The 18,690-nt window shown below is 43.8% G+C and overlaps 1 protein-coding gene across 2 annotated transcripts; it reads left to right on the top strand.

Annotated features, from left to right (window-relative positions):
- The first annotated feature begins 1,826 nt into the window (after positions 1-1,826).
- On the top strand, positions 1,827-16,404 carry ERRFI1 (ERBB receptor feedback inhibitor 1). 2 transcript variants are annotated; one of them, XM_025364574.1, is made up of 4 exons: positions 1,827-2,027; positions 12,445-12,642; positions 12,753-12,829; positions 13,730-16,404. In XM_025364574.1, the coding sequence occupies exons 2-4, from the start codon at positions 12,518-12,520 to the stop codon at positions 14,914-14,916; spliced, it is 1,389 nt and encodes a 462-aa protein (XP_025220359.1). In that variant the 5' UTR covers positions 1,827-2,027; positions 12,445-12,517; the 3' UTR covers positions 14,917-16,404. The 2 variants fall into 2 exon arrangements, with proteins under 2 accessions (XP_025220359.1, XP_025220368.1); XM_025364583.1 differs by lacking the exon at positions 12,753-12,829 and having other exon boundaries at positions 1,876-2,027; positions 13,730-16,401.
- The last annotated feature ends 2,286 nt before the right edge of the window (positions 16,405-18,690 follow it).

Below are 18,690 nucleotides of genomic sequence, written 5' to 3'. Positions count from 1 at the left end.
CTAGTTAAAACTAGAGGGTTTCCGTCTGTTTGCTTTTTTTCTTACTTTAGTCACTCTTGGTTTGTTATCATTTGTATTATTTATTTTACGGTTAAACTATAAGCCTAAGTTGCATCACTGGCGCCCCGAGAAACCTCCTCCCACAGGCCCGCTGGGGCTTTGTCCTTGGGCATCTGTGGCCTCTCCAAAGCCAAAAGACGTCGGGGCCAGCTCAGGTCGCCTGAGTAAATACAAGCCTGGGAAGCCGAGGGCCCCCTAGGTCAGCAGTGGGGGAGCTCCTCCTGAAAACCCCCAGAGACCCTGAAGGGCTCAACCTCTATTAGGACCTTTCAGGACCCTTCCTCCATTTTCCAACGCAGTCAGAGGAGCCCTGGGCTTCCACCGCGTGGCCTCACCGCCCCACGCCGGCCCACTCTGTCCCTTGATGCTCCCTTGCTGTCCTACTCTGTCCCTCGCCATCCCTCACAGTCCTACACTGTCCCTCACTGCCCCTCCCAGTACCTCACCGTCCACTGTCCCACACTGTCCCTTGCCATCCTTCACTGTCCGAGTCCCTCACAGTCCCAAAGTCCCTAACTGTCCCACACAGTCCCTTACTGTCCCACACTGTCCCTCACAGTTCCTCACCGTCCCATACGGTCCCTCACTGACCCACTGTCCCACAGCCCCGCACTGTCCCTCACCGTCCTGCTGTCCCTCACTGTCCCACAGCCCCCGCACTGTCCCTCACCGTCCTGCTGTCCCTCACTGTCCTACACTGTCCCTCACTGACCCACACTGTCCCACGGCCCCGCACTGTCCCTCACTGTCCTACACTGTCCCTCACTGACCCACACTGTCCCTCACTGACCCACACTGTCCCACGGCCCCGCACTGTCCCTCACTGTCCCACACTGTCCCTCACCATCCTACACTGTCCTTCACCGGCCCACACCGTCCCTCATCATCCCACACTGTCCCACACTGTCCCTCACTGTCCCACATGGTCCCACAGTCCCGCACTGTCCCTCGCCGTCCTGCTGTCCCTGTCCTACACTGTCCCTCACCGTCCTGCTCTCCCGCACTGTCCCATACTGTCCCTCACTGTCCCACACTGTCCCTCACTGTCCCACACTGTCCCTCACTGTCCTACACTGTCCCTCACCGTCCTGCTGTCCCGCACTGTCCCGCACTGTCCCGCACTGTCCCACACTGTCCCGCACTGTCCCGCACTGTCCCGCACTGTCCCACACTGTCCCTCACTGTCCCACACTGTCCCGCACTGTCCCGCACTGTCCCGCACTGTCCCACAGCCCCGCACTGTCCCTCACCGGCCCACACCGTCCCTCATCATCCCACACTGTCCTTCACTGCCCCACACAGTTCCTAAGCGTCCCTCACTGTCCCTCCCACGCCGCAGGCCCAGTTGAGAGAGGCTCCCTTCTCCCCCTCCAGGGCTTCCTCGGCCCACACGGCCAGCGTCGGCCCGCGGAGAGGGAAAAACGCACAATCTTGCCCGGACCCTGAATTTACGGGAAATCCCGCGCGAGGCTAGATGTGCCCTCACTTCAGGCAGGAACGGCGGCCGAGGCCCAGGTGGCCGCGGGCTTCTGAGGAAAGCTCGGCGTTGAGAGGGTCCCGGGAGTGCCGCACGGCTCGGGCAGAGGAGCAGAGCTGCGGCCGCGGTCAACCCGGAGACGCCGCCCCGGACACAAAGCCGCCTCCCGGCAGCGCCGCGCTACGCCACGGTGGGCCCCGCGCAAACGCCTCGGCCGCGGCATCGCCCCTTTAAGCGGCGCGCGCCCTGATTGGCTGCGGGAGGAGGCGGGGTCGGCCGCGGCGACCTCACGGCCAGGGGCCTATGCTATATATAGAGGCGGCGGCGGCAGCCGCGACGACGGCGGCCCATTGCGAGGCAGTTCGCTAGCGGGAGCGCGAGCCAGTGAGAGGCGCCTGCGCGATGTCCGGGCCCCTGAGCCCGCGGCGCTGAGCCAGCCGGGACGGACATGCGCGGGAGGGCGCCGCGGGGCAGCCGCCGCTCCTCCGGGGTAAGGGGCCTGGCGCACTGAGGGGGTGGGGAGGGCCACGCAGCGCTCGGTTCCCTCAGGGGCCCCCGCGCCGGGTGCTGGGATCCAGGCGGCTCCCCGACGCGAGGGCGGGGGCGTGGAGGGCGCGGGGAGGGTCGCCGCGACGCGGAGTTTCTGGGACGGAGGGAGGGGCCGGCCGGTCGCTCGCGGGCTTCTCCTCATTGAGGTGTGGAGGGCGGGACCCTCCCCCGCGGCGCAGCCCGGGCCTGGGGACGCCGCGAGGTGCCGGCGCCCGCCTTCTTCTCCACGCCGGCCGTGGTCGCCGCGCGGCCCCTCGGCTGGCCGGGGCCATGCACCCGAGCGCCTGGGACACGTCCCCGCACACCGGGACCGCTGGAGCGGACGGGGCTTCGGGAGCGGCGAGCTTGAGAGTCCTAGTCCCGCCGCCTGCGCTTGCGGGGTTGCCCGGCGGGGATGAGCGTCTTCGGCGCTAGGGGCTTGTTTGATTTTTTTTTTTTTTTTTTCGTTGTAAAAATCGGGGTTGCGTTGTCTTGTTGACACCGTGTGCCCGTAAATCCTGTCTTGAAAGCTGGGGTGGGAGGCTCGGTGATTGCTTGCGGTGGTTGGTACCGGTTCTCTTTGGCGGTCAGCCCCGGTCCCTCTGCCTCATCTCCCAGCGACGATGGTAATGCCGAAATCAGTATTTAAAAATTCGTCTAAGCTGTTCTGAACTCTTCCTTCTCTCCTAGAAACGTGATTCTTTGCTCTGAATGTCTTAAGTACCGCTTTGAATGGAATGGGACTGCAGAATTAATGTGTTCAAGATGCGAATGCTTATTGGGAATTTGTGTATTTATATGTACATCATAGCCCTGTACAAATTAGATGACTCCTTAACCGTGAATGGTGCTGTATTGGTGCTTGCTACGTCTTTATTAGGATTTCATCATTGCTTGAAATAAACCAGTCTCTTACCTGATAAAAATATGAATAGATTGTTAGTCATAAACTTAAGTCAGAATGGAGGCTGTAGCTTTAAAAGAGATGTGTTGGTGACTTGAGGTACACCTGCAACACAGGTAGGGCAAGACTGGTTTCTAGGCAACTGTCAGGGGTGAAGAGAGGTGAGGTTAAAATGCCGTTTTTTTTCCCGTCCAGAACAAATGTTCAACCTTTTATAAATGTGTAAGAATGCAATGAGTACGCATTTGTTCAGACTGAACATCCCAAGTTCACCGTACCTGTTTTTTTAACTGCATTTCTTTTCTTACGTTTCTGTAATTACAATATACAGTTTTAAGTGAAATTTTATTTGAACAGAAACCAAAGACAGGCTAGGTATCCGCAAATGACCAAATTTTGCAAAGACCAAAATAAAAGAAGCTGGTTTCTTGCTAACATGCTGGCTGTAATTGGTTAACAATATGTTATCAAGCAAGCTCTTTTCCAGATATTAGCAAGTTTGAAGAAAAATAACAGAGGATTTAGCATGGACTTCAGAAACTATTTGTCATTCCCTTCACTTCAAGCAGAGGTTTATTTTCACCTGTGTGTTCCAGGTGACACTCGATAATAAGTGATAGAGGTCTTGGACTAACAATTTATAACCTGACAGATATATTAGATTGTAAACTCCTTAAGGGTAGGCACTCTGCCTTGTATAGCTTCTATCTTATGCAGCCTTGCACATAGTTGATGTTGATAAATCGTTGCATGAAAGCATGTTTTACCTTTTAAGGCTCAGCAGGACTGGACCAGTCATTGATAAGGGTTGGAAAGCAAATCTGTTTAATTTTTTTTTGACTGTTATGAAATGTCTGAATTATTCATACTTTTCACAGGTAAAACTGTTGTTTCAATTATCGGTTTTCCTATTTGCAGTTCACAATAAATCCTGGTCACTCTAAGATTCAATTATGCTTGAGTTTTTGTATGAAAGTACCTCTTCACTGCTGCTTCTCAAAAGTTGAACTAGATAATACTTCCTTTCTGCTGAAACTAATGGTAGCTTTTCAAAGCAATTTGCCTACATTACAGGCACAGTCTAACATGCTTGAAACTGACCTGATTGTCTGCATACCATCAGATTGCTTTAGAAAGGAGCAGAGGAGGGGAAAGGAGGTGCCAAGGGTAATTCCAGGAATTTGAATGGCAGAGGCTCCCTCTACCAGAGAAACAACTCTGCTCTTAATCTAAATAAATTTGAATTGGTACCTCATCATCTGGATACATTTGGATACATTTAGCATCCTTGGCCGGTGTCTGGGTTTATAAAAGCTAATGAAGAACTCCCTTCATAAACGCAGTCCAGTTGTGGCATTCTGGCATTGTTCACATAGCATAAACATGTGCTTTGTAAAGGTAGATGAGGCGAATGAGTTTGAGGGTCCTAAATGTAAGTTACTAGCTTAACAATTAGTTTTAAGGTAGGGAAAAGTTAGGGATTCAGATTTCAGAAGGTGGCAGGGAGGATTCTGAGAATTGAAGTCTTTGTTGATACTGTAGTCCAATTCCTTACACCGTAAAATTGGGCAGTGTTACAGAAAGACCACTCTTCCAGGTCTCAATGAGTGTGTCTTTAAAATGTGGGGCTTTTGTCCAGGCTCAGTGGCTCACGCCTGTAATCTCAGCACTTTGGGAGGCCAAGGTGGGCAGATGGCTTGAGCCCAGGAATATGAGACCAACCTGGGCAACATGGTGAAACCCTGTCACTACCAAAAAAAAAACCACACACACAAAAATTAGCTGGGTATGGTGGCTCATGTCTGTAGTCCCAGCTACTCAGGAGGCTGAGGTGGGAGGATTGCTTGAGCCTGGGAGGCAGAGGTTGCAGTAAGCCAAGGTCACATGACTGCACTACATCCTGGTGACAGAGTGAGACCCTGTCTTTAAAAGACAAAAAGAAACCAAAAAATGTGGGGCTTTGGCTACAGAAATGGAGCCCTTTTCAACCTGGAAACAATAGGAAGGTAAAGATTGGAGGACATTGTCCAAAAGCTCTTATTCAATACCCCAGATGTGAAATGGACTAATTACCGATTGTTTTTTAAACAACTATTCGCTCAGTAGAATTGTCTTCTGACTCTTATCAGGGCTGCCTCTTTTTCAGCCTTTAGATTTCCATTGTAAAAGTCACCTACTCAGGCCTTCCCAAACCACCTGTGTAAATATATGTTCCTCTGCCGCCTCATCCTATTGCTGTACCTGCTTGTTTCCTTGGAAGGTACCTCCATCTAAAATTGTTTGCTTGCTTGTCTATTCTCTTCCTCCCTCATTAGATGGAAGGCTTCTTCAGGCAGCAACCATATCTCTTTCACCTCACATGGTATCTAATCCAGAATAAGCACTTGATAAATATTTGTGAAAAGAATTAATCCTTGCCCTCTAAGAATTTTTGAGCTGAATGAGCACTATGAGTTGAGTTTCTGTTCCTGCCTCTGCTATTGACCAGCACTTAAGTCTTGAGCATTTAACTTAACAGTCTTTTGCTTCAGTTTCTCCATTTATAAACAAGAATGTCACAAGGAGAAATGAGGTTGTTGCCTAAAATGAAGATACTATAGAGCGGAGAGGTAGTGAAAGTGTGGGGAAAATGCTGGAATATAGGACAGAAGAGCCATGATAGCCTTTTTGCTTATAGCAAGATATTTAACCTCACTTTGTTTCCTCATCTGCAAAATGGAGATTATAATCCCTGCCTCTTCTTACAGGGATGTTGTGGGGATCAAGTGAGATAATGTGTAAGAAGGTGCTTTGTAACTTGTAGAGTGCTTTACAAATATAAGGTATTCTATTATTAAATTCCGGATTTTACAATACAGTGTGATTATAATGCCATCATTGGGATCCATGCTGTGAAAGTGTATTAAAAGGAGGCCCGTTGGGTATATGTAGTAACCCCTTATTACGAGTAAAAACAAGACTTGTGTTATATGAAATAACCGTGTCATAAAGAGTTCTATTATGGTGGGGCATCAGTGTATCATTAAAGATTGAGGGCTTCAAAATAATTGTTTGAAGTGGTAAAAGAATGTCAAACTGATGCCTTAACCCACCCTTTTTAGAGGATACATAGGCCAGATCTACAATTAATAACTTTTAATAGGAGAATTTGAGGGAGTTGAAGTAAAACAGGAACTTTCATAGGCTACAGGTTACCCAAGAAAAACTATTTATTACCAGTAAATCCAAAAAAAGGGATCTGTGCTACCCTTAAAAGTTGAGCATTATACTCAGTTGGATCCTATTTCGCCGGTTTAAAAAGCTGCAGGGACTGGAAGAGGCAGTGTGGTGTGTTGGTGAAGGGCCTGGACCCTGAAGCCGGGCTGTCTGGTTGAAGTCCTGGCCCCATTGCTCACCAGGTTTGACCTTGAGCAAGTTCTTTAACTCTGTGCCTCAAGTAAGTGAAAGTAATAATAGTAGCCCACCTTACAGCATTGTAGAGGATTAAATAAGTTAATACACACAAAGCACTTAGAACCATGCTTGCCTGGCAGTTGTATGTCCAGTGAATGTTGTTATTAATGGTTTTATATTAATTGTAACAATCTGGAGTTACCATTGGATAACTTAAATGCTTGTTAAATAAATTTGAAGTTTTAAAGACTTGCGTCCCATCATTAGACCATTGTGCTCGTTGTCTTTAGATTAGAATTTGCTTTTATAATAAAAAATAATCTATTGTGTATATGTCAAAAAAATAATATTTTTCTCCCCTCTGTGTGTATATATAGTTACTGATTGTGCTACTCTGTAGGAAAAATACAAAAGACAAAAGAATATATTCCTGCTATTCTACTTTTCTGCTGTCACGCTCAAATTGTGTAGGAGGCTGAAGGGGGTGGAAAGACTGGATTATGGTAGTTGAGGGAATGGGCTTTTTGTTAATTTAGCTTTTTTTAAAATACTTAGTTAGAAAGCATTCTGAATTATTGAATAAATTATGTCATTTATTTTTTATTTGACAGTTTGAAGATAAATTATTTTCTCTGTTGCCTCTTATTTCACCACCTACAAATGGTCCATTATGTTCTGGACATGTTTAAGAGCCTCTGAGGAATGGAGCTGCAAACACAGACACAAATGTTCATCTTTGCCACACTGAACTACATTTTAATATTTACTGAAGCCATCAAGCTTTTCTTGAATTCATGCAGGAGTATTTTAATTACATTAAAATATGACCTTATTTTGAAAGTCATCTATGTTTTTAATTTAAAGGCTATTTATGCCTACCATGGTAGAGAGTACAACTAAGGAAGTTTTCTTAACTTGCCTCCCTCTTTCTTTTCCTACCCCTAAATCATAGGCTATTAAAATGAAATCTGGGGTGGGCACGGTATCTCACGCCTGTAATCCCAGCACTTTGGGAGGCCAAGGCAGGCAGATCACCTGAGATCAGGAGTTTGAGACCAGCCTGACCAACATGGAGAAACCCTGTCTCTACTAAAAATACAAAAATTAGCCTGGTGTGTTGGCGCATGCCTGTAATCCCACCTACTTGAGAGGCTGAAGCAGGAGAATCACTTGAACCTGGGAGGCAGAGATTGTGGTGTGCACCACTGCACTCCAGCCTAGGTGACAAGAGTGAGACTCTGTCTAAAAAAAAAAAAAAATTGGTGGGTTTTTTTTTTTAATTTCCTCACAGGTGATTATTTTAGACATTTTTAAAAATAAACATGCAGAGATTGGTCTATTTGGGGAGGATCTAAAATCATGGAGTTTGTCATATTCCTAAATCAGTTTCTTTTTATAAATTTTGCCTCTAAATGTAGTTACCTTATTATCTTCCCTGGTTATGGAAGTACTTAATGTAGGTGATTCTTAAATGGAACTGAAAAGACCATTTATCACCCTGAATAAACAGAAATCAGGTTCTAGAACCAGATTGAAAGGAGGAAATTACATCACACTCTTAAATAAGGAAGCACTGGGCAGAACTGGATGAGTTGTATGACAAAAATGTGCCCCTCCTCCTCCCATGGATGGCTTCTGAGATTTATTAATGAGATCTGGTGGCCAGGTAAGCAGATCTAGGTTACTGCCTTAAGGTAGCCTGCATTTCTTTCTTTTTCTTTTTTTTTTTTTTAAAGCAATTTCAAAGAGACTATCCTCAAGCTAAAGGCATGTGATTTCACCTTAATGAAGAAAGTGCAGTGTGCTTTTGGTGTAACTTTTTTAGCAAAATGAAAGTGACCTTAAATTTAGCAGTAAAAACACAGTCTAGAAGGAATAGTGTTTTAAGAGAAGGCAAAACACTGTTTTCAGAAAGTACCCCCCTCGTTGCTTCAAGTTAATATACTGTAACAGAAACCAGTTTAGAAAGCTACATTGTTAACCACTGAAGCTTATAATTTTTTACTCAGTCTACAAACTATCTACTTTGAATTCTGGAAATGAATTTCATAAAAATTCCTTCCTGTTACATATCCTAAGCTTGTTACATTATTACTGGGCAGTGGCCTCACTCCAGCACGCATTAAGTTTATCCTTACTGAGCTCTTCACTGACACACAGTGTATGTGAATCTTTCATGTCATTACTTTCTAAAAATGAGATGGATATTTTCTCAGTATCCATTTAATGAATAATAGACATGAATGATGCCAAGATTTACCGGGGGAAATCATAAATCGGACATCAGTTCTGTCCTGGATGATTTGAAGAGTGGAATGGGAATTGGGGCCCAGCACAGAATAACCCAAGAACAGAGCGCCCCTGCTCTGGTGTTTCATGAAGGGAGAGGCTTCATGGAGAAGGTAGGGTAGAGTTGACCTTAAAGGATAAATTGAATTCTGACAGATGTGGGGAAAATAGAAATGAGCTTGAAAATATAAATTAGGTTTATATTGTAGAGGCCTTAAATGCCAGGCTGAGGAGGTTTTATTTAGGAGCCTTTGAAGGTTTTTTGAGCAGCAGCAAATCTTAGTTTGAGCTGTTGTTAAGGAATATTGACCTGGTGCTGGTGTACAGAATAGGCTGCATATTTCCAGACCCCAAGAAGAATGATGCCTGTGAATGGAAGGGTAAGATTTGAGAAATCATGTAAAAGTAGTCTGTGGAACTTGGCAATTGAATGTACATGGCCTCAGGTTAAAAATGGTGCCTTGAGAAGTGTGATCCCCTTAGACCCCGAACTGGTTTGAGTGGGGAAGGGAGTGTGAAGTGAAAGGAGGAGTTTGGTTTGTAGAGTCTGAGATGCCAGAGGGCCATTCAAGTGGAAAGATAATCACCAGACAAGAGGAAATGCAAAGCTGAAGCTTGAGCCAGGCTGGAGTCATTGATTCAGGAGCTGTCTATGAGTTGAAGCTATACAAGTGGGTTAATAAAAGGATAACCTCAAGAAGCAAATGATTTTAGGGCTTCTTTTTTTGTTGAATTTTAAAAAGAATCAAGTTATGTTAACAGGAAAAGGTGGTTCATGTCTGAAATTTGGTATTTAACTGCATTTTAGACCCACTAAAAAAGCTAAAAATAGTTGATGAAGTTTGGAGAAGTCATGCCTAAGGTTATTCGGGTCCTCGTCTAAACCATGCTGCCTGGATTCACGTTCGCTTTCCGATTTTTGGATTCCATGACATAATTCCATCTTGTACTTTTTAGATATTGATTTTCCCACATAGGTACATTTTTGCAATTGTTTTCCTCTAATGAGTTGTAAGACAGATAAGATGTGAAAAATTGCAGCATTAAACGTCACTTGGGAAGAGTTTGTTTCTTTTTAGCTTGAGGTTGGTAAAATGGATTTATTTACTCCCCCTCCTTCCATTTGCACTGAATACTAGAAGGTTTTTAGAGAGAGAGAGTTTCAGGTGGTTTCATATTCTCGGTTTACAATCTGAGGAACATTTTTTTTAAAAGCTTGCTTCCAAACCTGTAGCACATTGCCCTTTTTGAGTCTACGGTTTGAAGTTATTTTCCAAAAGAAGAGAACATGGCAGTTATATTGCCCCCCTCGTCTCCCATGCTAGCAAGTAGGAAGTTCGGACAGTTTCATAACATGGCCCATTCACAATTCCCCATTGAAATTTAGAGGCAGGTCACCTTCTATGAATACACAAAGACACTATTGTGGTCAGAAGTGAGCTGGCTTAGTGAACACAATTCTTTTTATACTAAAAAAATTTTTTTCTTAAGAAAGCTAACAAGTAGGTGATGGAAACAATGAATAAAAAATAACTTTTTCTAGAACGTATAAATAATTTTAAGCGACCATTGAAATGTAAGTTTAGAATTCCAAGGCAATTTCTGCAGAGGCGATAGTTACACAATCATTCTGTTGAAAGCTAAGATGTAGATGGCATTAGGAGGCTGACACACAGTAATTACTAGTAGTACTTGTTGGCTTGCAGACAGGTGGGGGTTGGGCCTCCAGAATCCCCTGCAGCATTTTCCTGTAATCGGGATGAGCGATCTTCAAACGTGTGCTTTCAAACTACTTAAATACCATATTCTTCTTCCTATCTTGCCTTTCATTTTTATATTACCACAGATACTTTTCTCATAGTCTTGCCAGTGCTTGTAGAATGCTTAGAAAAAGCTTGATAAACCACTGGGCTAAGTACACAGAGGGAGAGGTTGGAATATTTTTAAATTGGTTTTTAAATTTTTTATAGCTTGATGGTAGATACACATTTGCTTCATTTAAGTAATCTGAAAAACCGATCCTCAAAAGACCTCTCAATAATTTAGAATTCTTAAATGACAGAATGTTTTCTTTATCATATATTTGAGAGACTGATTTAAAGAAAAATAATGCTTGACTATCTGAAATAATATTTTAACCCTATCATAAAATCTCTGCCAGATAGAACAGCTGAACAGATAGAAGGGTAAAATACAGAGAGCCAGTCATTGGATCCCCTTCTCTACTTTGTTACTGAGACCTTGAACCTGTAGAGCATTACTCTCACTGTGTTCCTTTCTAATGGGAAAATAATAGTGGATACTTGCAGAGTATTTTTTAAAGGTTTTTAGCTTTAAAAAACCCCTGTGCCTCACACAATGTGTATATTGAGTTGATACTGATTATGATAATTAGATGGTATTATACAATCATTCATTCAACAAACATTCACTTACTGAGCACCTACTACTGTTCCAGGTACTGATCGTTAAAAGGTGATTGAGACACAGCCTCTGTCCTGAGCTTACAGTCTAGTAGGAGGTGACAGATTTGTAAATAATAGATTTGAAGTTACTGAGCAAAAAAAAAAAAAACCTGTGTACCTCTCCCCCACAGCAAATGTGTCACAGTCATCTTCAGTCCTTTGCACAGTGCCCAGCACACAGCTGTGCAGATACTGTTTGCACTAATCCCTTACTAATATTTAGTAAGAGAATGAGATCGTGTTAAAGAGTGTACATGTACATGCCCCAAAAGGGGTCAGTGTTATACAGATAATTGACAGATAATATCCTGGTGCCTAAGGAAAAAAACCTAAACTTACCATAAGTAAACTTGGCTATCTGAAGACAGCAGAGATTGATGCTGACTAACACTTAATAACGAATAATAAAAAAGGAAAATGAAAAGGGGGCTGTAGGGACTCCAGACCTGTAACATCTGACAAGGGGGATTGGGGGTCCTAAAGCTGAGAAACTAATTTAAGAAAAATGTACTTAGCCTTTGTTATCCATGCCTTGCAGCTAAGCAAGATGTGAGTTACTGAGTATTTCACAAAGGAGAATGTAAAGAATGTACCTTTAAGTTTGTCTTTAAAAGGGAGGGAAGAAGCTGTCCCAGGCTTTTACTGAAGCTCGTAATCTTGCAGAACTTGATTTTTACAGGATAATGGAAATTAGTATCTTCATATATTACTGTTTGTTCCTTGAATAAGTAGTAACTGGAGAATTTGTCTTCCCATGGCCAACCCTGAAATACAAAATCCAAATAAATGCTAGACCCTGGGGTGGTCAGGTGCCAATACTGTAGAAACTCTTGCTTAGTTTCAGCATTGGGTTTTAGTGAATATTCGTTCTGTGGCATAAAATACAATTACTTTTTTAGCTTGGGAAAAATAAGCGGGATTCACTGGTGCTTCATGCCCAGTGCAGCCGTAACTTAGAAGGCTGGTTTAATAGGTCAAGGGAGGGTCTGTGTGCATTGCCAAGTGAGTGTGATTTGTTGTGCAACTATCAGGCTCTGCAGTAGGAGGTCTGCTTTTGCTGGCAATGGATTATTTCTCATTTCACTAAAATATTTCATGTCTTTTGGATTAGCATTTACACAAAAAATCATTTTTAGCGTTTACATGTAAGTATCCTCATGAGACATAAGAATTAGTTCAGTAAGAATTAAGTGAAAGTCCACAACTAATTTTTTCTATTCAGCATCCCCCCCCCCCAAATTCTGTCATAATATGCTTTGCTGCAATTTATCCTAATGGAGGTATTTCTGAATTGTTTTCTTTATTATCTCATCTCTTCTGCCCCCTAGGGAATGAAAGCTACTGGTTGATTTTAAAATGCCTGGGCCTCACAGGTTTGGAGATGTCCCAGAATAAGGCACAATGTCAATAGCAGGAGTTGCTGCTCAGGAGATCAGAGTCCCATTAAAAACTGGATTTCTACATAATGGCCGAGCCATGGGGAATATGAGGAAGACCTGCTGGAGCAGTCGCAGTGAGTTTAAAAAGTAAGTAGAGGATATAATGCTGCTGTAATCTGGATAAATAAGTGACACTAAAATGAGAGAGGCTTTGATTGCTCTTTGTTTATGACCAAGGTATCTTCCTCTCCTTTCAGCAACTTTTTAAATATTGACCCGATAACCATGGCCTACAGTCTGAACTCTTCTGCTCAGGAGCGCCTAATACCACTTGGTATGTATTCTGAAAATCTGATCACAGTAAGCATTTGAGAAGATCAGTCTGGATTCGGGTTAGCTTGTCCTCCAGCATTATTTTTTAAATGAGGAAACCTGAACTATTTCCAACAATAGCCTGACCCCTAGTGGCAACAGATTCAGAAGATAACTGTGTTTTTCTCAAGCTATTGTACTCCACTGCCTTCATTCTGAGTGACTGAGTCCTAAGTAGGACTGGTCATGGACATGTGATCTTCCAAAATCAAGAATTAGTTCTTATTCCAGCTCTGATGCATACTTTACTTCATGAAACCTTAGGCAAGATCTCCTACCTTTCTTACTAATATTGAATGCATGTTTGACAGTAATAGATGAAAATAGTATAAATGTTCCTCAAAACTTAGAAAATAGTATTTTTAATGTGAATATTTTGTTCCTTGTATCTTTGTCAAGAGCTGTGTGTGAACTGAACACATTGCAAGCAAGTCCATTCACTCACGATATTATGATGTGCTAGCAATAAGGACTTTGTCTTATCTCATTGGTACCCTGCGTGCCTAGTATGGCCGCATGTCTTAAATGGCAAGGCTGGTGCAGTATGGTATTCATGTAAATTATATGCTGTTCATCTTCCGCGAATTTTGCACACGTCACAGAACTTGCCTGTGATGTGTGGGTGTGCACTGTGCACATGTCCAAGAGAGATAGAGGAGATAGTTTGTTCTTTGAACCACACCATATGCGTTAACAATCTTCTGCTCTCTAATTACACCTGTGGTTGTTGCATGGGTGTTCAGGGTGACAACAGCCACTCAGGAAGAAAGCTGGAGAAGCATAGGTCGCGGGGGTGCTCTCTCCCTCACACAGGTGGAGAGAGGATTGTTGATCTTTTACTAATATCTCTTGTTCATTCCAGGGCACACTTCCAAATCTGCTCCGATGAATGGCCACTGCTTTGCAGAAAATGGTCCGTCTCAAAAGTCCAGCTTGCCTCCTCTTCTTATTCCCCCAAGTGAAAACTTGGGACCACATGAAGAGGATCAAGTTGTATGTGGTTTTAAGAAACTCACAGTGAACGGGGTTTGTGCTTCCACTCCTCCACTGACACCCATAAAAAACTCCCCTTCCCTTTTCCCCTGTGCCCCTCTTTGTGAAAGGGGTTCTAGGCCTCTTCCACCGTTGCCAATCTCTGAAGCCCTCTCTCTGGATGACACAGACTGTGAGGTGGAATTCCTAACTAGCTCAGATACAGACTTCCTTTTAGAAGACTCTACACTTTCTGATTTCAAATATGATGTTCCTGGCAGGCGAAGCTTCCGTGGGTGTGGACAAATCAACTATGCATATTTTGATACCCCAGCTGTTTCTGCAGCAGATCTCAGCTATGTGTCTGACCAAAATGGAGGTGTCCCAGATCCAAATCCTCCTCCACCTCAGACCCACCGAAGATTAAGAAGGTCTCATTCGGGACCAGCTGGCTCCTTTAACAAGCCAGCCATAAGGATATCCAACTGTTGTATACACAGAGCTTCTCCTAACTCCGATGAAGACAAACCTGAGATTCCCCCCAGAGTTCCCATACCTCCTAGGCCGGTAAAGCCAGATTATAGAAGATGGTCAGCAGAAGTTACTTCGAGCACCTATAGTGATGAAGACAGGCCTCCCAAAGTACCGCCAAGAGAACCTTTGTCACCGAGTAACTCGCGCACACCGAGTCCCAAAAGCCTTCCATCTTACCTCAATGGGGTCATGCCCCCAACACAGAGCTTTGCCCCTGATCCCAAGTATGTCAGCAGCAAAGCACTGCAAAGACAGAACAGCGAAGGATCTGCCAATAAGGTTCCTTGCATTTTGCCCATTATTGAAAATGGGAAGAAGGTTAGTTCAACCCATTATTACCTACTACCTGAACGACCACCATACCTGGACAAATATGAAAAATTTTTTAGGGAAGCGGAAGAAACAACTGCAAGCGCCCAAATCCAGCCATTACCTGCTGACTGTGGCATATCTTCAGCTACAGAAAAGCCAGACTCAAAAACAAAAGTGGATCTGGGTGGCCACGTGAAGCGTAAACATTTATCCTATGTGGTTTCTCCTTAGACCTTGGGGTCGTGGTTCAGCAGAGGTTATGTAGGAGCAAATGGTTCTCAATTTTCCAGTTTGATTGAAGTGCACAGAAAAGTCCCTTAGATTGCAAAATAGTTGAACTCTCTGTCTTCACGCGGAAGGTTTAGAGCAGTTGTGAGATGCTGTTATGCTGAGAACCCCTGATTTTGTTAGTGTTGGAAAAAAGTCTTTCAAGTCTATAATTTAAAGATGTGATGGTGGGGAGGGGAGGATGGGGAAGCTTTTTATATATGCATACATTACATACCTATATATAAACTTGTGGTATAACCATAGACCATAGCTGCAGGTTAACCAATTAGTTACTATCTTAGAGTAATATATATTCAGAATAATAAACTCAAGCTGGAGAAATGAGTCCTGATAGACTGAAAATTGAGCAAATAAATGGAAGAAGATACAGTATTGTTTAGATCAGAATCATTAAAAAATATTTTTGTTTAGTAAGTTTGAAGATTTCTGGCTTTCAGGCCTTTTCTATTTTGTTTCATTTATTTTTGCAGGCAGTCTTTTCCATGGAGGGCAGAGTATCCATTCTTTACCATGGGTGTACCTACTTAGGTTAAAAATCATCCCAAGGCCTCATACTTCCAGGTTTCATGTTGTGTCTTGTTGAGGGAGGGAGAGCAGTTTACTTGGCAACCATATTGTCACCTGTACATGTAACACATCTTGAAAAATAAAACGATAATAGAACTAGTGACTAATTCTCCCTTACAGCTCCTGCTTGGTCCCACCCACTGAAGTAGCTCATCGCAGTGCGGGCCGTATTAGAGGCAGTGGGGTACGTTAGACTCAAATGGGATAGTATACTAGGTGCCAGTGTTAGGATGTCAGTTTTACAAAATAATGAAGCGATTAGCTATGTGATTGAGAGTTATTGTTTGGGGATGTGTGTTGTGGTTTTGCTTTTGTTTTTTTAGACTGTATTAATAAACAAATACAACACAAGCTGGTCTTGTGTTGCTGGTTCCTATTCAGTATTTCCTGGGGATTGTTTGCTTTTTAAGTAAAACACTTCTGACCCATAGCGCAGTATGTCTGAATTCCAGAGGTCACATCAGCATCTTTCTGCTTTGAAAACTCTCACAGCTGGCTGCTTCACTTAGATGCAGTGAGACACATAGTTTGTGTTCCAATTTTCACATCCTTCCATGTATTTATCTTGAAGAGATAAGCACAGAGGAGAAGGTGCTCACTAACAGAGGTACATTACTGCAATGTTCTCTTAACAGTTAAACAAGCTGTTTACAGTTTAAACTGCTGAATATTATTTGAGCTATTTAAAGCTTATTATATTTTAGTATGAACTAAATGAAGGTTAAAACATGCTTAAGAAAAATGCACTGATTTCTGCATTATGTGTACAGTATTGGACAAAGGATTTTATTCATTTTGTTGCATTATTTTGAATATTGTCTTTTCATTTTAATAAAGTTATAATACTTATTTATGATACCATTAGTAATGTTTCTTGCCTATACTCTATTTATAAAGTGTATGAAGCAATTTGACAGCATTATTATTTTTAAGCACAAGCTAAGATTCTTTGAAGTTTAATGTATTCTTGAAACTCTTATTCTTTAGAATGAAATATAATTTGTGCAATCTTTTTCACATATTATGAAAGTATACAGTGGAAATGAGCTGTTTGTTTTTACCTTTAACAACTGAAAGAGAACTGGATTCTGGGGTTACTATCAAAAACAATTACACTGGGGGGTGGGAGTCCACATCAAGGACAATGTGACAGAAGAAACCAGTTCTGATGTGTAGACTTGGTTTGACTCACTCTGATTTTTAGGACGAGGTCCCAGTCACTGTGGGCCCTTTGGCAGGCTTTGCTTCTTGCTTGCTTCAGGCCACCCAGAGAATCTGCGCCTGCCTTGGCCTGTCACAGAGATGGCAAGTCCACAGTGGACAAAGGGGCTCCTGGCAGCCTTTGGATGGAGGCAGGGGCTTGTGAGGGGGCTTAGTCCCATGTCACCTAGCCCTGTGCCTGGTTCTCTTCACTGTCCTCTGCAGGCTCCTTTATCCCCTGGGAGAGGGTGGGAGCCCTGCACGACCTTCATCGGGCACCTGCACTGTCTTGCCACTCTCCAGAGTGAAGAGTGAGGGCTCAAATTATCTGGGTTGAAGTTCCAACTTCATCTCTTTCTAATTCTGTGTGAGACAGATTATTTTAAATCCTTGTACCTCAGTTTTCTCATTGGTAAAATGGGCAGAGAGGTGGGAATTGTTTTGTGGCAACTGCATATAAACCATAGTATCTGGTACATAGTGACGCCCCATATGTGAGAACTGTTTTTGCCATCTAAAAGGCTGGGTGTCATTTACAGCATTTTGCAGATGAAGAAGCAGGCTTGGGACATTCAGTCAACAGACATTGTTAAATCCCAGCCCCATGCTGGATCCTGCGAAAACAAATCCCCTTACCTTATGGAATTTAAAGCAGATCATGTTAATTATGATTACATCTTACACTAAGTGCTAAATAAAAAGGTAATGAACAATGGGAGCAATGAGGACAGATAACAGGACCTGTGGGGTGTTAAGCTCTGAAGGGTTAGAATGGAAGCTGAGGGAGGGGAGTGAACAGGGAGGTGTGTGACCAGCGGAGGAAGCCGACAATGTGAAACACCCTGAAGCAGGAACGGCTGAGCTGCTTCCAGAAAGCGGCTGTCAGGAGGAGGAGGGGCCTGGAAAAGCGCAGTGGGTGCCACTGAAAGATCCTAAGCACGAGAGAAAGGTGATGTGATTTAAGAGGACAGTGGTGATTATGTGGAGGACAGATTGGAGAGAAGCAAAAGGAAATGGGAAGACTTAATGGACAGAGGCTACTGTAGTCCTGAACTGAGACAAGACTGCCTTGGGCAGTGGAAATGGAGAAAAACGATTAAAGATACCTGGGAGTAGTAGAAACAGTTAAGTTCCAGATCATGCAGGCCCATGTGCACTGCACCCTTGCCAAAGAGGGACAGCTCCCCAAGCGCAGGGACTCATCTTCCTGTGCCCTGTCCTGACGCGCTGCCTGACCCAGAGGTGCAGTGAGTCCCTGCTGATTGGATGTCTGAATGAAGCACTTGCAGAACTTTATCTGCCTCTCAGACTTTTTGCCTCTCCCCTCCCCTCCACTACCTTTTCTTGGTCATATGGTCAAGAATATGTTTCATTAGTTCTGTTTGCTTTCCGTCTTACCTTTGTATTTTTACTTGTGTTTGCAAGCATGTACCTTTTCCCTGATTCTTCACGGCCCTGGCCAAGCAAATGTGCCTAGCCACCATGCCAATGGCACCCTACCACCAGAACACAGCCCCTAGCACCTTCTGCCTGCCAACTTACTCCTCAACCAGCACACAAAGCAAGTTAATTCTAAAGAGTTCTCGTGGCATAGGTCAAGCCCGGCACTTCTGACACTCTTCTCTGTTGCTAAGTAAGGTACCAATGGGAAATCAGCTGCATGTTAGCTGCCACTTTATGCACTGTTGAGTTCTCAAAGATGGTTATGTCACAGAACAAAGTACTGGCCTAAAATCCAGGTTTCTGTCTTGACTTCTCACTTTTGTTTTGTTTTGTTTTTTTGAGAGAGTCTGGCTCTTGTCACCCCAGGCTCCAGGCTAGAGTGCAGTGGCACCAATCTTGGCTCACTGCAGCCTCTGCCTCCCGGGTTCAAGCGATTCTCCTGCCTCAGCCTCCTGGGTAGCTGGGATTATAGACAGGCGCCACTACACCCAGCTAATTTTGTAC

The sequence above is a fragment of the Theropithecus gelada genome, chromosome 1 (assembly GCF_003255815.1).
Source record: "Theropithecus gelada isolate Dixy chromosome 1, Tgel_1.0, whole genome shotgun sequence".
In the NCBI taxonomy this organism is placed as follows: Eukaryota; Metazoa; Chordata; class Mammalia; order Primates; family Cercopithecidae; genus Theropithecus; species Theropithecus gelada.
This window is presented reverse-complemented; position numbering and strand designations above follow the sequence as displayed.

Coding starts and splice junctions, on each gene's coding strand:
- ERRFI1 (XM_025364574.1), top strand. CDS start 12,518: ATGTCAATAGCAGGAGTTGCTGCTCAGGAGATCAGAGTCCCATTAAAA. Junction 12,643..12,752: donor AGTCGCAGTGAGTTTAAAAA/GTAAGTAGAGGA, acceptor CTCTCCTTTCAG/CAACTTTTTAAATATTGACC. Junction 12,830..13,729: donor GGAGCGCCTAATACCACTTG/GTATGTATTCTG, acceptor TGTTCATTCCAG/GGCACACTTCCAAATCTGCT.